Here is a 20,436-nt window from a genome sequence, read left to right as displayed (position 1 = left end):
CCTCCTTGGTTGAGATGAATTCTGGAGCCAGTTCTGTCCTCTCTCTTTTCTCTCCCCCAGCTCACTACCCCTCAAATAGATTCCTTGGTCTCAAATAAGCTGCCAGCACTCAAATTCCTGTCTCAATTTCTAGGAGGATCCATATGGAGACAGGTGTTATTTCACTTTGAGATTAAACAAAGCTTACAGGGGCTGAATTTTTGTGCAAAGCCCCCAAAATAGGCCTTTGTGAAGACATGGAAAGAAGGACACGACTGAGATGGAGGAAGGGTTCAGAGTGGACCACAGAAGAGAAACCCGGTAAGAGGGTCCCAGGCCTTACACAGGGGCCCCCAGTACCATGAGTGCGTTGTTCCTGCACAAAAGTGGGTCTAGAATGACTCCTCCCAGTGAGCCTCTTGAGGACCGTTTTGCAGCTAAGATGGGGATATAGGAGCAGAGAGCAGTTATGTGCATAGAAGAGAAATTTCCCATAGATGAAGAAGAAGATGAATTGTGAGAGGCCTGGTATCAAAATGAAAGACAGGGAGCAGCACGGGGGGCCGTCCTGTCGTGTCAGCGTCCAGTGGGCAGCAGTTTGCCTCTTCCGTGGCAGAGCGGAAGGGAGTATCTGACAAGGAGAGAGACACTTAGGGACAGGAGGCAAGAGCACAGAGGCCTCTGCTATCTGCCTGTCATTATGTCCTCGACTTGAAGGGCTCCTCTGCATTGTCATGGCACCCCCTTACACACACACACACACACACACACACACACACCCTACACTCTGCCTTTGGCCCCCCTGAACTATATCTTCCCTCCTCTGGAGAAGGAGGGATCCAAGACTAACAGGTCTTTAAACAATCTGGACATCCCTAATGAGTTTGCAAAAATATTTCCATCATCTGGAAACAGGGGCAGAGCCCGCCAAGACTGGTAAAGACACAACCAAGTAGAGGTCAGCTGAAGGTAACAGAAATGAACGTCTTTGGGCTACCACCTCTTCCCCCAACCCTCAAAGTAATCCTTAGAGCAGGTCAGACAGGTCAAGATTCGTGTATCCAGGACCTGCCAGGCATGTCATTAGGCTAGTTGTGCCTTGTCCAAAGGCTTTGGAGTTAAACCCCACTGACTCTCCATTTGTCAAGCCAGCTATGAAAACAGACATGGGGCTGCTTCAGTCCAGAGAAAGGTGTACCTTTCTTTCTAATTTGTCTGACCAGAAGGGGCACCGTTTTCAATTTCCTGACCCAGGAGGAACACCATTCTAGCACCCAAACAAAGTCACTGCGTGGGCCAGCAGCCCTGTTGAGTACGAAAGACCAGACCCAGTTCATCTTTTAACCTGACCTCCCAGAATAGCAGAAGGCGGCAAAGGAAGTAAAGAGACCCAGCACTGCTTGTCTCATCTGGAAGGCTCCGCAGGTCTGGAGCTTCTCACCTTAGCCTAGAGCTTACGCTGTTGAGCATCTATAGACTCTTGCTTTCTCTGAGATTGTAGGCCCGAGGAGGGCTGGGTTGGGGGAGAGCTTTCTTTCTCTCCACCACTGACCTGGACCTAAAACTTGATTATAGAAGTTCTCTGTAGCTCACATGCCCAGCCCTGAGCTGGTCTCAAGACCCCAACTTTCAGCCCATCCAGATAGAGACAGGTAATTATCCCACCCAGTAACAGTGCTGTGGCAGACAAAAGCCACTCATTTTTGAATGAGTGAAGGGATGAATGAAAGAATGAATGAAATAGAGAGTTTTGTGTTATCCTGGCCTGGGACTCAGAGAAGGCTTTCAAGAGGAGGTGATGCGTAAACTGGAGGATGAATAAATTTATCCATGTGAAGTAAGGAACAGAGGGAAAATGTTCTAGGCAGAGGAAATGGCATGTGCAAATGGCCTGGGGTTGGGAAAGCAAGATGTGGTGGCAAAACCAAGAAAACTTCCCAATTGATTGCCTTAAGGTTGCACAAACCAAAACTGGGGAGGGGCTGTATGGAAGAGATGAGGTTTGTGAAGGACACAGGATTGGGTTGTAAAGGACACTGTCACGCATGTCAAAGAATTTAGGTTCATTCAAAGAAATGGGACTTTTAAGAGAGGTTGGTATTTTTAGCATAGGGTCAAGTTAGTGAGGACATTTCAGTAGTACGATTATCTCTGTTTTCTGGCAATGATAGAAAAGCATGATCCCTTATACAGTTCTCAGTTCTGTTACGTGTGGATAGTGATTGTGGTCAGGTGGAGGGACACTGAAAGTGTCACTATGAGCTCAGTGCATGGGATTGAGAATGTGAAAAAGGCAAGGTCCCTGTCTATATCCATTAGCCTTGAGGGGCCTTACATTCAGGAAGTCCTTCTTCCTGGGTACCCAGGATGCACCGGGACATATGCTGTGAAATTAGTAGTCAAGGTGGAAATGAGTACCTGGGTGGAGAAAAGCCTGGCCTGGATGCCTCCAGGTAGCAAGCCACAAGATAACGAAATCCATTATATTCATTGTCCAGCCTGGCTTCCTTCAGGAAGGGCTTACCTGAATCACTTGTGATACACTGGCTACCAAACACTCATCATCTCTGAGGCAAAGATTCCATGAGCCCAGACCAAACCACAGCCTGAGAGTCCAGGTCCCAGGGTCCAGCTGCCTGTGTGATGCTTTCTCATTCCTGACAGAGGTGGTGGAAATACACATGTAAACACTGAACTCACAGAGGTGGTAAAGGTTTGGCATCCAGCCTGCGAACTAGAAGACAAAAAGGAGCTGAATGGAAAAGGGGTCTTTACATTAAGTTTAAAAGAAATCTCACACTAGAAAGCCCCACTTGGGCAACTTTATTTTAAGATCCCTTGTCCCAGAGCAAAACTAGCCAGATTGTCAAATGGGAAGTGGCAGCCGCACTGGGTGAAAGTTGGTAAAGCTGGACCATCACCTTGTCGGTGTGCAAAGCCTCCTGGGAGAATCTGCAAAGGAAGTTCTGCCTCCCCAACTCCAGGAGCTGATATCCTGAGCTGGTGAAGCCATTGCTATTATTCTGTTCCAGTGTCTCTGTATCGCACCCTCATGACCATTTGCTGAGAAGACAGAAATATTTCCTTAAGAAATCCCTAGAGCCCCCCTTCTTTAGGCTCAAAGTTCATGGGGGAAACTGGGCGGGGGAAGCAAGCTTTTGATGGCGAGACCTATGCTAATACTTGCAGGGCCTGGGACAAGAGTATAGAAGGAGAAGCCACACACTAAATGTTTTAAATCAAGACAGCAAACTTAGATGAAGTATGTTCTCCTATCTTGGCAAACATATCCTTGAAATGATCGGGAGAGTCAGATTTGGATTTAGAGCCTCGGACCCCTCGGAGTGCCGGACCACAACATGACAGTGTGGAGAGAATCTGCCCCAACGCCCTGGTCCCTTCCATTCTCCCCCTACATCTTGCTTCATCACCGTGACGGACCTCTCACACACGGACATGGACACCTCAGTCCAAACGTCCAAATTCCATTCAGATAGCCATGTTTGGACCTACAAATGTGCACACTTGAAGCATGGTCTATCCCTGGGAGAATAGATCATGGAGAGCCTGAAGAGACCCTGGAAGGGGACTCAGCAGCCATTTAAACAGAGAATTCCGGGACTTCAGGTCTCCAGAGACTAATCTCAAGGAAAGGTTTCCAGGTAGCCCCGCAGATTTCTCGACCCATGGGAATGGTTGTCACTGGAGGAGACCCAGGCAGAGGTCCCTCTTGCCCACAGCTAAGCATTGTATATTGATGGGGACCAGAACTGAGCCCACTGTGTCATCTGAGCTGAGACTGGTTTGAGTGTTTAAAGAAAACCATCCATTATACTTCTAAACACTCTATAGCCTTCCCAAGGGCTGGCTCTCCATCGCCTCCTTTGCTTCTTCATCTGTTCTAGATCAGCCACACCCAGGATCCTGGGGGCCCTTCTGCATTCCCAGTCACTCCAAAGCCAAATCTCCAAGCCCCTCCCAAAGCTGTCCGTTACAAGCACATCCTCCCTGTGCCCCACCCCCCATCTTGACATCTCAGATTGATGCAAACTCTAGCTACCATCTGCATTGTCAGCAAGGGTTTCTTGATCCAACTTGGGCGTTAAGGGACTGGCAAGGTTAGTGTTGATGGCCTGAGGTCCCCTTACTGAGAAAGTCAGCCAGAAGTGATGCTTCACCTGTCAAGAACACTGAAAACCCAAAATCCAAAGTTCAGGGCCAAGTGCGAGGATGTACAGAAAGGTGTGTGTTTTTACTTGTCATTTGCGACTCTAATGATGGACTCACCTTGCCCGCTCTTCCCTTTCTCTTACACCTTACCTACCTACTAAAGGAGGAGTTCTTGCTTGGTAAGTGGATATAATCCGCAAAGACATGAGAGAATTTATTAGAAGCCACTCGAGAACCTTAGCTACCTTCTCCAGGGGGAAAGGACACACGCAAATATCTGTAGAGAGCTTTTTTTTTGTTTGTTTTCAGTCAGACAATTTGACTTCCATTTTTTTTGTCCCCCCACCCTTTCTTTTCCCCTTTAGTTGAAAACTACTAAAATATCATTTTGTGACTTTGACTTTATATTTTAAAAAAACCCTCTCATCTTTATTTCATTTCTTTTCCCCATGTGATATTTGTTTAGGGTTCTATTTGGGCAACTTTTTCTTTAAGAGAAAAAAAAATCAAATTCATTGAAGATTTGGTTGACATTTAAAATTTTGGCTTTATCTCCTTTTGTCGTTTTTAAGTTTCAAGATGTATTTTTTCAGGCCCATAGCTTCCTTTCTTTCCCCCTACCTTTCTTTATTTTTATTGTTGTTTTAGGTTAAGGGTGTTTACACACACCCCCTTTCTTTTAAGTTGTCTCTTTTGTTTGAGTTAATTCATTAGAAATTTTGTATAATTTCCTTTTTCTTTTGTTTAATCTGGATCGCATGCTTTTTCTCTGCATGATACCTAAATCTTCCAGTTATCCTAGCAGGGGGTTTAAAAAAAAAAAAAAAAAAAGATCTCCTTTCTGTGGTATTCTTTCAGGAATTTGTGCTTTTGTTTTTTGGCGTCTCTTCTTTCCTCTCCTCTCTCTCTTTCCTTTCGTTACAGTGCATCATGATGGTAAACATTTCTTGGTTATTTAGACGCAACCCACAGGCCCGGCGCTCAGCAGTGTCCAACGGGTGTTTTTGCTTTCAGATCGCTGGGCCGGGGTCTGCTGCTGACCTCTTTACCAAAACAGCCAGCCCGCTCACCACCTCCCGAGGGCGCTCCCAGGAGTATGACTCAGGCAACGACACCTCCTCGCCACCCTCCACCCAGATCGGCTCAACCAGGTCTCGGGGTCAAGAGAAGGGGAGCCCCAGTGGGGGCCTGAGCAAGAGCCAGGACCCCAACAGTGGAAACACCTCTGATTCAGGGAACTCCTTCACCACTTCCTCACCCCAGAACAAGGAGGCCACTTTGGAGAACCTCTCCCCCACCAGCAGGGGCAGAGAGTCAAGGTCAGTGCACCTGGATGGGGGGAGGAGTTCTGACTGAGCTCCACCATCTCATCTCTCACCCTGGCACTGCACCACACACACACACACACACACACACACTCGAAGCCAGGAGACTTTTATTTGCAAAAGAGAGAGAAATTAGAATAATGGGGGGGGGGGATCAAGGAGATCAGCTTCAGGTATAGCTGGCTCCAGGGTCTCAAAAATGTGTCATTGAGAAGTTGCCTTTCCCATCACTTCTCTCAGCTGTGCTTTCCCACTCTTGGCTTTATTCTCAAGCAGATCTTCCCAAAACATTGGCAAGTATGCCATCCAGTTAACATCCTGTCAATCTAGCCAGCCAATGGAAGGGAAATGCCTCTTTTCCCAAAATTTCAGCAAACTATCAAGGCAAATGCTCATTGGCTCTGCTTAGTCCAGCTTGCTCACCCAAGACCACACACACTGCCCAGAGGATGCTGTGTTCTTGGCTAGAATTTGTCACATGCCACCATCAGAGCTAATGAATTTTCCTGTGTACAGGAAAACTGAAGGAAGCCTGGTTCTCTGAAGGGAAAGCAGGGTACTGTTAATCAGAAGGAGGAATGGAAGTTGGGCAGGAAAAAAAAAAAAAGATGTCAATTTTATCAATAATTCCAGGAGAAAGTCTTAACATTAAGTCACTATCATTTAAAAATATACCACAGTATTTACTTTAAAGCCATTATGCAGGAAATACTGAACATAGCAAGGACAACAACAGTAACAAACTATTATTTATGGAGCCCTGACTAAATGCTAGGTATTATGCCAGGTGCTTTCCACAGATAATCTTCCTTAACTCCTTCCACAACCTTTATGGGATAGGTACTACTATAACTTTCTTTTAGCTAATGGGGAAACTGAAGCTAAAGAAACTCAGTTAATAAGGGCTGGTATCAGGACTGAAAATAGATTTGTGTCTCCAGAACTGCAGTTAAGCCTGAACAGCATCTAGCAGGTACCTGCTTAATCTGATCTACATGGACAGCAGGATTAAATAATTTAGACCCAAACTTTCACTGTGAAATATAAATGATCTTTAAACCCATTGCTGTTTATGTCATGTCAGCTATGAGCAGAGGGCAGAGTGGAAGAGACATCAGTTCTAAATCAGGGGAACCATAGACAGTAAAAGTGGGGGCTGGCAAGGGACCAGGGACATGGGCTTCAGAGCTGGACAGATCAGGATTTGAGACTCTGGGTGGCCTTGAGCAAGCAACTCGCCCTTCTGAGTCTTCTCTGTAAATAAGGGGTAATAATAGTACCAACTTCCTAAGGTTGTTGGGGGAATAAATGAGGTGATGCTTGTGAAGCATCCAGGATGCTAAGAGGCTCAGCATGTTTATTCCATAGCTGTTTATTGATGACCTAGGACATAATGTCTCAGGCTCTGTCCCAGGTGCTGAGATACAGTGTCCAGAGAGACATGAGTTCTGTCTCCAGAAAGCTTGGTGTCTGGTCGAGGGAGATAACAATTATAAGACCAAGCAAGCCATCTAGGGGTTGGGGAGGCATTGGGGCTGGGGGTTGTGATAACACAATGGAGGTGACACAAGCAAACCGAAGGGAGTCGAAAGCCTGAAACCACGAGTAGGAGTTGGTCAAATGAAGAGGAGAGGGAACAGGGTTCCAGGCAGTGGGAATGTTCTAAGGCATGCAGACAAGGAAGGGAACAGGACTGTTCCAGGAGAAACAAGTAATCCATTATGGCTGAAGTCAAGAGAGGAAAGTGCCAGAGCTGAGACTGGAGGCTGAGCAGGGGCTGGGTCACAATAAACCTATATTAATGTGATTTGAACTTGACCCTTGGCCCAATCCAAAAGAACATGACCTTACTAAGAACCAACAGGAATCCAGCATGGCTCTAGGCAAGGGGAGGATATGACAGGACCCCGTCCTTTGTGTGAGTTTGAACAAGCCTCTACCCTTCTTTAGGTCTCCATTCCCCCATCTACAAAATGGGCTACACCAGTTTCCCGAACTTAAATCAGCCAGTTTTTGAGTTGTTCCATATCCAGGTACTTCTGTTACTTTTATTTACTTTAATAAACTCACTTTTTAATACAAGGAAACTTATAGTACTATCTTAAATAGAAAATTTTTATCTCTTGTCCTAATAGAAGGCACCTGTGAAAATACATATGATTAAAACAAAGTATTTAATTTTAGTTACAGTTGCCTACCCAAGGCTCTGAGTCTCAGGCCTGCTCTCTCTCTTTGCAAGTGTTAAAAGAGACAGTAAAAACCCACTAGTACCCAACCCAGGCTTTCTCATTAATATAATCAGAGGGACTGAAAAAGACAGGAGAGAAACTAAATCTTGCACCATGGGATTTGATCACACCCACCCTGCCCCCTCTCCTTTGGTGTGTTTTCTACTCTATCTCTACTCGTCTAACATCTGTGGTCTGGGAAATCTTTTCAGAGGTAGTAAGAGGGGGAAAGGTGTCGGTGGGGGCGGTGGGGGGTGGGGGGGGGGGGCGGCGCTGGTTGCAAAAGCACCACAGCCAAGGCAAAGGTAGGGAGGTGAGTATCAGCTCAAGACACCCCCAGACCAGTGGGAAGGCCAGTGCTAACAGTGGTTCTCCCCCATGCAGAGGATTTCAGTCACCATGTCTGGAATGCACCGAGGTGAAGAAGTCCAATTTGGTCCCATCCACAGACCGGAGCTCCCCCATGAGAGGGTGCTCCCGAAGCTCCTCCTACGCCAGCACACGCTCCTCCAGCCACTCCTCCCGATCCCCAAACCCCAGAGCCTCCCCCAGGTACACCAGGAGCCGATCCACCTCCTCTGGGAAAAGGTGAGTGCAGTTTGGACCTAGAATCTTCAGCTAGCTAGGGTAACTAGAGATGTCCTTTCAGCCCCAAGGAACAGGAATGGAACAGATTTGAGTTCAAATACCCATTCTATCCATTACTAGCTAATGGCCTTGGGTGTCAGTTAACCTCTCTGATCCTTAGTTTCCTCCCCTACTGAAATGAGAACTGTAATATATCTTACCCTGAAGGATTGTCCTGAGGACTATTAAACACTTAAATCAGTACTTGGAACATAATATCAGTTTTTATTGCTGTTATTGTCATGAGGATCCACTAATGTGTATCAATTATCTTCTGCTGCACAAAAATTGCCCCAAGGCGTCCCTGGTGGTCCAGTGGTTGAGACTCTGTGCTTCCACTGCAGGGGGCACAGGTTCCATCCCTGGTTAGGGAACTAAGATCCCACACGCCATGGAGCACAGCAAAAAAAAAAAAAGAAAGAAAGAAAGAAAAAATGCCCCTAAATGTAGCATGCTTATCAGTGAGTTTTGACTTCATTCCTGAATCTGTGGGTCAGCAGTTTGGGCTGGACTCAGCTGGTGGGTTGGCTGGGGGCTGGCTTGTTTGGATGACCCCAGCTGATTCATCTCTGCTCCACGTGGCCTCCCATCTTCTAGCAGGTTTGTCTGGGCTTGTTCATGTGGTGATGGCAGGGTTCCAAAAGAGAGCAGTAGTATGCAAGCCCTCAGCCTAGAAGCAGCATGATCTCTTCAGCCGTTTCCTTAACCACTGCAAGTCACAAGACCAATCCAGATAGATAGATACAAGGGATGCTCCTTTTAGTGGGAGGAACTGTAAAGTCATCTTGCAACGGGAACGGATACAAGGAGAAGAATTGGGCCCATCTTTGCATTTTACCACTCAATGCCAATAACCATTGGTTATTACTTGATTTTCTCATGTGGAATGATATAGCAGAATGCAGAGACATGAGATCTCAGGAATTGAAAGATTGCATCCAATCTAATCAACCCATGGCTTCATGGAGTCCAGCGTCCCTCTACAAACAAGAACTTTCAACAGCAACCAGACTGTTTCTCTGTTGCAACCATATAATCAAAACACAGTTACTTACATGTAGGTGTTTACCTCAAGACCAGTTCATTCAGAATAAGGGGGCAAGGAATTCAACATGATAGAGTGACATAAATAGAAGAAAAAATCAGGCAAAATGGAAAATGAGAGAGAGAAATAGAATTAAATCAGGAAGAAGGCTAACTCCCAACGGCAGGTCCTACCTTTCTGTATAGTCAGCCCTCTGTACTTGGGAGTTTCACATCCCTATTTATGAAAGACCAGTGTATTCAATGTACTCTGCCATTTTATAAAAGGTTCTTGAGCATCTACAGATTTTTTTATCTACAGGGGCTCCTGGAACCAGCCCCCAAGGTCCTGAGACTATGGAGGTGTGCTGCCAATGTGACTCTGAGCTCCCTGGCAGATGAAAATGGGAAATTGTTCCTTTACATTATAAACAAAAAAGATAAAAATTGAACTAGTTGCCTGGAAGAGCAGTTATTTCTGATTTTTAAGTATGAAAAATGACTCATCTGGTTCCACAGAAAAAGGACAGTATGTACCACAGTGGATAGAAATGCCTGACATCCTCTCAAAGTGTTCAAAAACATGTTTCATCTTCACAGTCTTTACTAATATCTCTCAATAGATGGGGAAAGAGCAAGTTGGAAAAAGCAAATTTTTCGGGGGCCACAGCTGGACATACTGACCTAGGACCTATTCCTTGTCCACACTCCTTTCCTCACCCTGGACAGTATGTCAGAATAGAGTCCCAGAGCGATAGTTATTATGATCGCCTAAGAAAGTAGGACTTCCGTGGTGGCTCAGAGGTTAAAGCGTCTGCCTGGAATGCGGGAGACCTGGGTTCGATCCCTGGGTCGGGAAGATCCCCTGGAGAAGGAAATGGCAACCCACTCCAGTACTCTTGCCTGGAAAATCCCATGGAGGGAGGAGCCTGGTAGGCTACAGTCCATGGGGTCGCAAAGAGTCGGACACAACTGAGCGACTTCACTCACTCAAGAAAGTAGGAAGGGACTAAGGAACACATAGGTGAGGGCAAGTTAGAGCAAGACTTCTTTTCAAATTGAAAACAGATAGGAAAACTTGGGATAGTGTCCCCCCTACTCATCCCTGTGCCCATGGCAGACACTGCTAACCCATCACAGTGCTCTTTCCCACTGAACACAGACACGGCCGCATGATCCCTCCCAACCCTAGCAGGAGCAACTAGCAGATCAGGTCATCAACTGTGAAATGAAAATTAATTGAAAGACTGAGGAAGCAGGGTAGATGTTTCCGGGAAACTGGTGGAGAAACCAGGGATTGGTTTCTTTAAAAGTGGGAGGCATTAGCAAGAGGGAAGAAGTCTGGAAACAGCATAGAGGCTAGTAATTTGCATGCACACAGCATCGTCCAGCAGAAGTCAGGAGCATCTTGTAGCCAAACAGACAGTGACTAGCTGAGTGACCTTGAACAAATCACATCATCTCTCTCTGCCTCTGCGTCCCCATCTATAGAATGGGATTGATAACAGAGTCTAACCCTAGGAAGTGCTGAGAATTAAATGGGATAATATACACAAAACATTCAGTTCAAAATCTGGCACATAGTAAAATACATAATAATCATATAATAATAAACATTTCCTGTGTGCTGGCTGTACACAAAATGCTAAGTAATTTACCCTAATTTACTTGTTTAATTGACAATTCTAATTGGGTAAGTACTTTTGCCATTTTACAGATCAGAAAAGTGGCCCAGATAAGTGAAATCATCTACCCAAGGCAACACAGCTACTAAATGGCCAGGATAGGAAGAACTCAATAAAGGGAAGTTGTTGATAATAATTATTATTAACCATCCAAAAGGGAGGGGATTTCATCCTCAGTAAGGGCTTGGGTTCCTCCGCCTGACCTCCAGAAATAAAAAGGCCCGGTGACCCGCTGAATGAAAGGCTAGACAGACGGGGCAAGCCCGGGGGAGCTCAGCAGGCCCCTCAGCGGCTGTCTCCTCTCCTCTCCTCTCCTCCAGGTCCTCCTCGCGCTCTCCCAGCTATTCCTCCAAGTCTGGCAAGAGAAGCCCGCCTAGCAGGAGCTCTAGGTCACGCCGCAGCCCAAGCTACTCCCGCTACAGTCCCAGCAGGTACAGGCCCCGCCCCCAGGCACTGACCCCACCCCCCTCAAGCTAGGCTCCACCTCCGGCCATGCTCCTTTGTTCAGGTCCAGAATCTGCCTGCAATGCAGGAGACACCGGTTCGATTCCTGGGCCAGGAACATCCGCTGGAGAAGGGATAGGCTACCCACTCCAGTATTCTTGGGCTTCCCTGGTGGCTCAGCTGGTAAAGAATCCGCCTGCAGTGCAGGAGACCTGGGTTTGATCCCTGGGTTGGGACGATCCCCTGGAGAAGGGAACGGCTGTCCACTCCAGAATTCTGGCCTGGAGAATTTCATGGACTGTATAGTCCATGGGGTCACAAAGACACGACTGAGCGATTTTCACTCCCTCACTCACTCCTCTCCCACATCCTTTCTCTGGAGCATCATCTCCCTAGATCTGTTCAGTACCTCTCAGGTCAAGCCCCGCCCGCTTATGGATGGGAAGATGACTCAGCATTCCTAGTGGTTCCCTATGTCCTATCCGAGCGGCGTTCAGGCCCCCAGAACCTCCCTGCATCCTCATGTACTTACCCCTAACCCTCAGCCATACCCCGGAATTCATATCCCCAGCCCTCAGCCTCTTCACACTAGTACTACCCCACATCCCTATATCCAGAGCCCCTAATTCTCACTTCTTACTCGGCACCTGGGCTCACCCACCTAACCTTCATATCCTGACCCCTGCAATGCCCACCTTCAAAGGCTGACACCCCTCCCCACGCCCAGCTGCACCCCTCCTCAGTAGCCAGTCATCCACGTAGACTCTCCCATAGCTATGCTATCTTCCCTCCGGCCTTCCTGGGGGCCCATGCTGACCCTGTCCCTTGCCCCAGCAGGGTAAAGTGGGCAGGAGGGCAAAGTGGGTGCCCTTCTCCCACACGCTCACACCGAAAAAACCAGGGCAGCCTCAGCTCCCCAGTAACCACCCCATCGCCGTACCCCTTCAGGGAGCGGAACCCCAAGTACAGCGAGAAGGATTCGCAGCAACGCGAGCGCGAGCGAGCTCGGCGGAGACGTCGGTCCTACTCGCCCATGCGGAAGCGCCGGAGAGACTCCCCGAGCCACCTGGAGGCGCGGAGGATAACGAGGTGAGGCCAGGAAGCCCGGTACCACCTCCACCTCACTTGCACTCCCTTCCCACCCGCCCACCCTCTGGAGCCTCCTTTGGGCTGCATTTCAGGACTGTAGGAGCTCAGGGACCTCCCCAACCGCTGGAATGAGGTTTCAGTTCAAAGCCTGGGGCGAGTCAGCACCCCACCACCCGGAGGGCTTGCCAGAAGGGGGCGGGCGCGGTGGGCGGGGCTCGAATGAGGTGGCAGGCCAAAGGGTGGAGCCGGCCTGAGGAATCGGGTGTGGCCAGAAGCTGCGGAAGCTGCGGGGATGCCGAATGTTGGGCTGGGCCATAGAATGGTCTGGCCTTGCAATAGGAGACGCAAGCAAGGAACTGAATGAGGACATTGCATGGGGGTGGAGCCAGGCAGTGGCAACAGACCTCTACCCTTAGACCCACGCACCCAGAAGCAAGGCTTGAATACAACTGTAGGTTGTATACTCTGAACCAAGTGTAGAGAGGGCGAACCGGATTGTTTAGGTACCAGAAGCCGGGGGGGGGGGGGGGGGGGGGGGGGCGGGGGGGTGCGCTAGTGGGTAAGGGGAAGACCAGTATTTTGGAGAGGAATCTTGGCTGTGCCACTTTCCGGGTGAGCTGGGAAAGTCTCTTCACCTCCCAGAATCTTTTTTTCACCCATAAACTGCTGGAGGAAATAACTCCTAGAAGTGTCAAAAGGATAAAATGAAAAGGGGCAAAGAGATATGAGTGCAATTTACACACTTAAATGCAGAGCACTAAGCCCACTGTGTGCCACTGTGATGGACTGGATGGTCAGACTTGGTAGGTAAAGATTTCTGCAACAGGTAAAGCCTCAGATGAGAAAAGCCCCAGAAGAGAATCCTCAGGCCTTGACATGGAGAAAATGGCCGAATGCTGCCCTAAAAGCGGCGTTTGAAAATTGGTGGGTCTTCCTCCTGGTCCTCCAAGGGTCAGCTCCTCAGTCCAGAGACCCACAAGGAAAGGAGAACCCTGGCTGCCCATGCCTCTTCACTAGAGATGACCTGAAGGAGAAAAAAGAGCTTGTGCCCCAGACGGTAAGGCAAGGTAATGGTGTCATGTCTCAGACGTCTCACTGAACAGCCTGCCTTGGCCTGAGACATGCGGTGGGAGTCCTACACTCTCTGCCTTGACTTTCAGAGGTATCCTTGGAGTGGACTTGGAGGAAGTCTAAGAAAAAGGGAGTGGTGTTTCCAAAGGCTCTCTGGGTTCTGTACTCAACCCCAAATAACCCACCTGAGTGAATCCATTCGGTGTTTTCCAGGCTTCCATCACCCACCACTTTTGCCTTGTCTGATTAAGTGTACTGCTTACTTAAATTTCTTTGAATAGATACGCCTTTTTTTTTTTAGGTCCATACATTTATTTCAAAACGAAACTTGATACACTACAATAAATAGAAAAATCAAGCTCTTTTGCCATAAATAGAAGGTTCTAGTAAAAATAAAAATAGCAAAACAAAACTGTGATTAAAGTTGAGATGTAGATTCTGGGGCCAGCTGGATGCTCTCTCTGAGCCCAGCCTTGAAATGTTAAAAAAGCGAGATTATCACTGTTCAAAGCATATCAGCACTAGACTGAGACCACCTCCTTGATGTTCTCAGGACTGCAAGAGAAGAGTAACAGGAATTTTTTTCCCCCTAAGGAGCTGGGACATGTCTCCTAGGACAATGCCTGTGCTCCCGGGATTGCAGCTGGGAGGAGTCCTGCCCTGACACTTTCCCCCTCTGATCTCTGCAGTGCCCGGAAACGCCCCATCCCGTACTACCGGCCCAGCCCCTCTTCTTCCAGCGGCCTCAGCAGCACCTCCTCCTGGTACAGCAGCAGCAGCAGCCGCTCAGCCAGCCGAAGCTACTCCCGGAGCCGCAGCCGCAGCCGGAGCAGGACCCTCACTAGCAGCAGCTGCAGCTCCCGCAGCCCCAGCCTGGGCTCCCGGAGCCGGAGCCGGAGCCGGAGTCGAAGTCGGAGTGGGAGCTACAGCTCAGCAGACAGCTACTCCAGCACAAGGCGCTAAGCCAGGGCCCTCCCGTGAGCCCACTGCCTGTGGAGCCCCTTTCACTCTGGCAGCCTCCCCCACTCCCCGACCACCCTGCCTTCTCCTTGGTGACAGACAGCACTGAGGGCTCCCAGGCCCTGTCCTTCCTACTCTCCTGGGGAAGAGGAAAGGAGGGTGTGGGGGCTTCAGTCTCCATGTGGAGCTACTGGGAGCCTCCACCACACCTGCTGGGGCTCAGCTCAAGCCTGAGCATGTGGAGAAGACTACCTTCTTTTGGCACAGAAAAGCCTCAATGGTTTATAAGGAGCGGTGAGTCCATGACTCAGAAGTTTGGGTCTGGCCAGGAAAATGTGGAGAGAGTTCTGCTAACCCACTGCTGCCAGGCTGCACACCGAAGACCAGCGGTATTTATCACATCTGCCCTCATTCTCCTCTCACCCAATCTCGTGGCTACATGTATATGGACCCCCGTGGATCCCATGGGGTGAGGGGTGGATATTAGAAGAGAGCAGGGTGATTCAGGTCCAGGAGAGGGGATCAGGAGTTTTAGCTCCCCGCATAGGCCAGAGCAAGTGCTGAAAGGCTATTGGGTCCTAGAAAGGGGGACACGTGACTAGGGGACATGGACATTTCACTTGGTAGTAGGTGTCAGGAGCTAGGAGATGAACTCTCTGTCATGAGTCTAGAAGCAAGAACGAGGGTGGATAAGCCCACTGCTCCCAGTATCTCCTTGTGGTCGGGAAGAGGGGCCCAGTAGTTTCTAGCCATGGAGAGGTCACCACGCCATTTACACAAAATGCCTCGTGGTGGCTCACAGGGACCCTGCGACCTCTGAGAAAGGACACAACGGACAGTCAGGACAGCTGGGTCTGCAACCCCACTTCCCAAGTTTGCCTCGGCCCCAGTAGCTGGCAACAGCTTAGTTCCACGGGACCATCTGCTGAACATTCCCCAGTGCTGTGGCCAGCTGCCAGTCCCCAGCGCCAGCCAGTCTGGCCTTACCCTCTAGTTGGCGCCTGCCTGCCCCCTCCCCACTGCCCAGAAAGGGCACCCTGGATCCTACCCAGTGCAGCCAAGCACCTTCTCACCCACCTACCACCCTCAGCCTGAGGCACCCATTTTGCCCCTCGGGAATTTTGCCAGGATGGGGCACAGCAGCCCAGGTTTGGGGAAAAGATCCAAATCCAGAGAGTCTGGGGGAAAGGAGGTTAGATGCTCCGAAGCTCCTGCTGGTTTCCAGAGCTCTTACCAGCTTGAGAGAAGCCCACCCTCGTTTCTGCCCTCACCCCACTTACCCCCAGCACCCCCCAGGGCTGGGCAGTGAAGGTAAGCTGATCTGCAGCACACAAATACCACCAGCTGCTTCACCCACGGAGGGCACTAAGAACAGGGGCATGAGGGAGAAGATCCTTAAAATAAACTCTGGGGCATCCCCCTCACCAGCTGACTGGCTTTCCGGAGCCTTGCGGTGAGGTTCCAGTTTGTGGTGGCAACAGCAGCAGGGCAGGGCGTGCAGGGAGAGGGTGAGAGGGACAGCGCCCAGCTTTGGAACCTGGGGCTCTGGGAAGCAGAGAACCAAATATTCTTTATCCCTTGTGCCCTGAGGAGGGGAAACATTTGGGGGAAAAAAAATCCTGTTTCTCAGAAGCAGTGACGTCCTCCCTCCAGCAGGAGAGGGGAGCCAGGCCCCGGGGCAGCAGCGGGGGACCGAGCCTCTCCATGGCACCCGCTGGCCCAGAACTGGGCCCCGCCCGCCAGGACCAACGGATGCCAGCGCGGTCACTGGAGGCCTGATGGCAGGTGCCTGGGGCAGGGGCAGGTGCCCTGGGAGGGCCTGTGCAGCAACTGTAAATAACCCTCTTCCCTGCCCAGGAGCCCGAACTGGACTCCAGTCTCCCTTCATGGAAACAAAGGCTTTCTGGAGCCACGGAACCTCCTTAGCAGGACAGCAGTGAAAGACTCAAGAGCCCCCGTCCAGACTGCCTTCATACACGCAATTCTGGGGGACCGTTTTTGCCTGGGGCTCCTAGCTAACCTCTTATTTATTTATTTATGTTTATTTATTTATTTATGGGATTCCCTCTGCCTCACTCTCTTTTTCTCTCAGTTGCCATTAGCAGTATTCAAGTATTTATTTATTTATATGGAGAGGGTGTGTATATCTGTGTGTGTGTGGTGTGTGTGTTTGGGGAGGAGGGGAAACGTCTCAAGTATTTTTGTGCATCTCTCTTTTTTTTTTTTCCCTTCGTGTCTCTGGGTGGGATTTGAGAGGCTGGATGTGGGTAGGGATGTTTGCCTTTTCCCTGAAGGGGAGCGACTTAGAGCTCTAAGCTTGGAACACACTGGACGTAGGACAGAAGCACTTCAGGCCAAAGATACATGACTGTGCCCAAGTTGGGTGAAGTTCAGGCCTGCACCCCAGTCCCCTGCCTACCAGTTACCTAACTGAGGTGCCAGAAAGATGAAAATGGTCAAGAAGCTTATGAGCTAAGGTGCTGACCTGACGCTGTAGAGTCACAGCTGACATGGGGGTTAGAGTCTAAAGTTAGCACATAAGGCAAAAGCTTCAGAGTCTAAATCATCTGTGAAAGACCTTCAGTGAGGCACCCAGTGTGAGGCATACGTGCACCTCTAAGTCTCACCCTTATTCCAGGGAATATATTAGTGGGTGAGGTCATTTGCTCTTCTGAGCCTAAGCTAAGTGTTTTTATAGAAGTTACACATGCTTCTGAACACCCCCTTAGCTAATTTCTCCCCATCCCCTGTGAGCGCAGGGTTGCCCTAGTGACAAGGTATCAGCCATCCTGAGAGAGAGAGACAAACCCAAAGCAAAAGCCTTTTTCTGTGACCTCAGGAGAGAGCATACTACTATTTCTGAAGTTGGAAAACAAACAAAATGAAAGGAGCAGCCAGAGGTTCCCCCCCGCCCCCAACCCCCTTGAGAAGGCCATTTCAAAACCTGTCTTGGGAACCAGGATCCAGAGGTCTTGACCAGCCCTGGCTCTCTCATCCACTAGCAGCTGAGTAGAGAGGGTGCCCGCCCTTTCCAAAGTCACTCTTCACTGCCTTGGCATGAGACTTTTTCAACATCCCTGATTGTTTTCCCTGGCAATGTGACTTTACTCTGTTCTAACCCAAGCAAAGGAGTACCCCTAGCCTGGGAAAGCTTGCAAGAACTTAAATGCCTCCTGGGAGAAAATCTGCCCTTCCCTGTCACTTGATGTGTTTCTCAAATTTACTTTACATTTCCTTTTCTTTCCATCCAAAAATAAAACTCTTAGTGGGGCACTGGTAAGCCTTATTTAACCAGCACCCCCACCCCAGCACTGCTGTTTCTCTGCATCCTTCACCCTCAGTACACTTCTGCTTCCAGGGGATGATACAGACGGCCTGCTGCTCATGGTGAGGACTTATTTTACAAAATAGTATGGGAAATGGGAAGGAGAGGTGGCTTGAGGTCAAACAACATGCGGCCCTTTGACCCTCCTGCTCTGGATAGTCCCTGGATGTGTGGAGGCAAATTGCTTCTTTTCTCTGGGCCAAAGTTTCCACCTTTGAGAAGTAGAGGAGTTTTTGAGATACAACCCAGAACATTGACCTGAGGCCTGGGCAATTCTTCAAAGACCTGATGAGTTCACTGAGGCTTAGAGAAAAAAGGAAAATATCCTCAAACGTTTTTAGGAGGTTCTCAATCATGAGAATAAAGCCTAAAAGCAATGTGTGAACTCCCATTAGTAGATTCAGAAAAGTGAATTCAAATCCCCCACCCAAGAACATTCTAGTTGATCCAGGTTGGACTGCATTCCTGTCTCCATCTGTTCCCTTCTTTGAAGGAAAGTCAGTCTTTCAGAAACAAAACACACAAATTACAACGTTTGAAAGACACAAGGCTCTCAGTCTCAGAGAGCCCCCATCACTTTATTTACCGAGACCCATCTTCCTTTCCAAAAGGCTTTGCTTGAAGAGGTGAATATTTGGGGTGCTCCCAAAGGTTCGAAAGTCCATTTTTTTTTCTTCTCAAGTCTCATTTTTATCTTTTCTTTTGCTGTATTCCTTTTCACAAATATTCAAAGTAGCCTCACATGCTTTACTTTCTTTTCCAGCTGAATAGAAAATTGTGTCTGATTTAAAAACAAAAAGAACAAAAAAAGACAGAATCCTCAAACTACATCCCTTCCATTGGCCAACAGTGTCCAGCTGAGGACCTTAGGGGAGACACAGCATCAATCGGGTGATGCTTTGTTGCGTCCCCTTCCTTCTCTGCACCATGGGCCAGTGATACCGATGGGGTTGCCTTCTCCCCTCTGTCTGTGGCTGCTGTTTTGCATTATTTTCGGTTTTCTGAGGGTTTTTTGGTTTTGTTTTTTTGTTGGTAGTTGTTTTGCATTGTAAATACCATAATGGGGGCCCCTCATCAGAACATGGCTTAATGAATAATTTATTTCCTATTTATTGAGTGGTATTGGGAGAGGTGAGAGACCACCTCTTCTTCGGAAATGTTATTGGAAATCAGTCTGTCTCTCAGCTCCACTGTCTGCGGTGGGGACGTTCTCGCCCAGGTAATGAGTGCTAGAATCACCCGGCAAATTGGAATTGGCAGAAACGGAGGCTTCAGTCATACAAATTAAGCTCAAATGGAACTAAAACACTGGTTATCTCCGGGAAAACCTCATTTAGATGGAAATTAATTGAAGAATGAAATGCCTGTGCACAAACCAACTTCTATTAAAAAGTCACAACTCCTTGAAAAAGAGAGAGAGGGAGCGAAAAAAAGAGAATGAAAATTGTAATTCCTTTTCTCCGGTCAAGGAAAGCTATGCCTCATCTTCTAACGAGCCGAGCCAAAGAGACTGGAACAGCGTTCTTGTGTGGTTCTCTTGCCTATATGTGTCTGTCTGGGTGAAATGGAGTGGTTCTCGGGTCTCAGTCTTATCATCTGTAACGTGGATCTTGGCCTAAGTGTTCTTTGTAGAGTGGAGGAAAGGGTTCTAACTCTGAGGCGGTGAGTTCCAGACTGTCAGATGTAGAATCCCTCGTCGTGTCTTCTGCTGACTATAGGTTGAAGGGTCAGAAGAAAATAAAGAAACAGGGTGTGGACTTAATGTGCAGAGTGAGTTGGGAGCAGCTGAGTCCTGGCAGAAACAGGAGGCCTCCAGGTTCTGGCACCTGGGAACTTCTGTGACCTGGTGAAAGCCCCCTGTGTGAGCCTGAACGTTGCTCCAAGCCCAGCCATCTAGCACACTCAAAGCACAGGCCCGGATGACTGCTGTGCTCCGGATTTCAGACCCCGTGTGTTGTGTCAGGCCACGTTTACCGCAGCTGCTCACACCAGCCAGCGAGACTAGTCATGTTGCCGTGACCCATTTTTCAGATGAGAAGACTGAGGCCCAGGAAGGGGGCACTTGACATGCCCAGGCTCCCTTGAGCTCTGATCTGCCCGACCCCATGCCCTACCCATGCTCTTCCTGGTAGCTCTTTCTTGCCAGGCGTAGGCTGTGAGGACTTCTCTTTGTGCTATACCTCGTCTCTCCTGATCCCCAGCTGTCTCCTTCAGCAGTCGTTGGCCAAGGACCCAGTAGAATCTACCACAGCAGCCCTGGGAGGGGCTTTGATCCACCCTAGAGCCATTTCTCCACATCGGGGGCTGGAACTCCCACCTGGAAAACCCCAACCTGGGAGACCCACCAGCAGCCCAGCTCAGCCCGAGCACCCGGCCTCTGCCCGCCCGCCCACATCAGAGGGGGGGAAGCCACTGTGTCCACCGGCATCTTGGGACCCTGTCCTCCACCCAGTGACACAGCGGCCATGGTTTGTTTGATATCTGGTGTCCACAGCTAAGCATAACCTTCC

At 49.1% G+C, this 20,436-nt stretch overlaps 1 protein-coding gene across 1 annotated transcript in view; it reads left to right on the top strand.

The window, feature by feature from the left end:
- The window catches only part of SRRM4 (serine/arginine repetitive matrix 4), a 45,189-nt gene extending 27,317 nt beyond the window's left edge, over window positions 1-17,872 (top strand). The window contains exons 8-12 of the mRNA XM_069557942.1: window positions 5,164-5,468; window positions 8,087-8,290; window positions 11,358-11,468; window positions 12,430-12,570; window positions 14,331-17,872. Coding sequence (XP_069414043.1) covers window positions 5,164-5,468; window positions 8,087-8,290; window positions 11,358-11,468; window positions 12,430-12,570; window positions 14,331-14,604 — 1,035 coding nt within the window. The 3' untranslated portion in view covers window positions 14,605-17,872. The remainder of the gene's footprint in view (window positions 1-5,163; window positions 5,469-8,086; window positions 8,291-11,357; window positions 11,469-12,429; window positions 12,571-14,330) is intronic.
- Window positions 17,873-20,436: the final 2,564 nt, after the last annotated feature.

This window comes from Ovis canadensis, chromosome 17 (genome assembly GCF_042477335.2).
Source record: "Ovis canadensis isolate MfBH-ARS-UI-01 breed Bighorn chromosome 17, ARS-UI_OviCan_v2, whole genome shotgun sequence".
NCBI classification, from domain to species: Eukaryota; Metazoa; Chordata; class Mammalia; order Artiodactyla; family Bovidae; genus Ovis; species Ovis canadensis.
The sequence above is the reverse complement of the archived record's forward strand: the minus strand, read 5'-3'. Positions and strand labels throughout refer to the sequence as shown.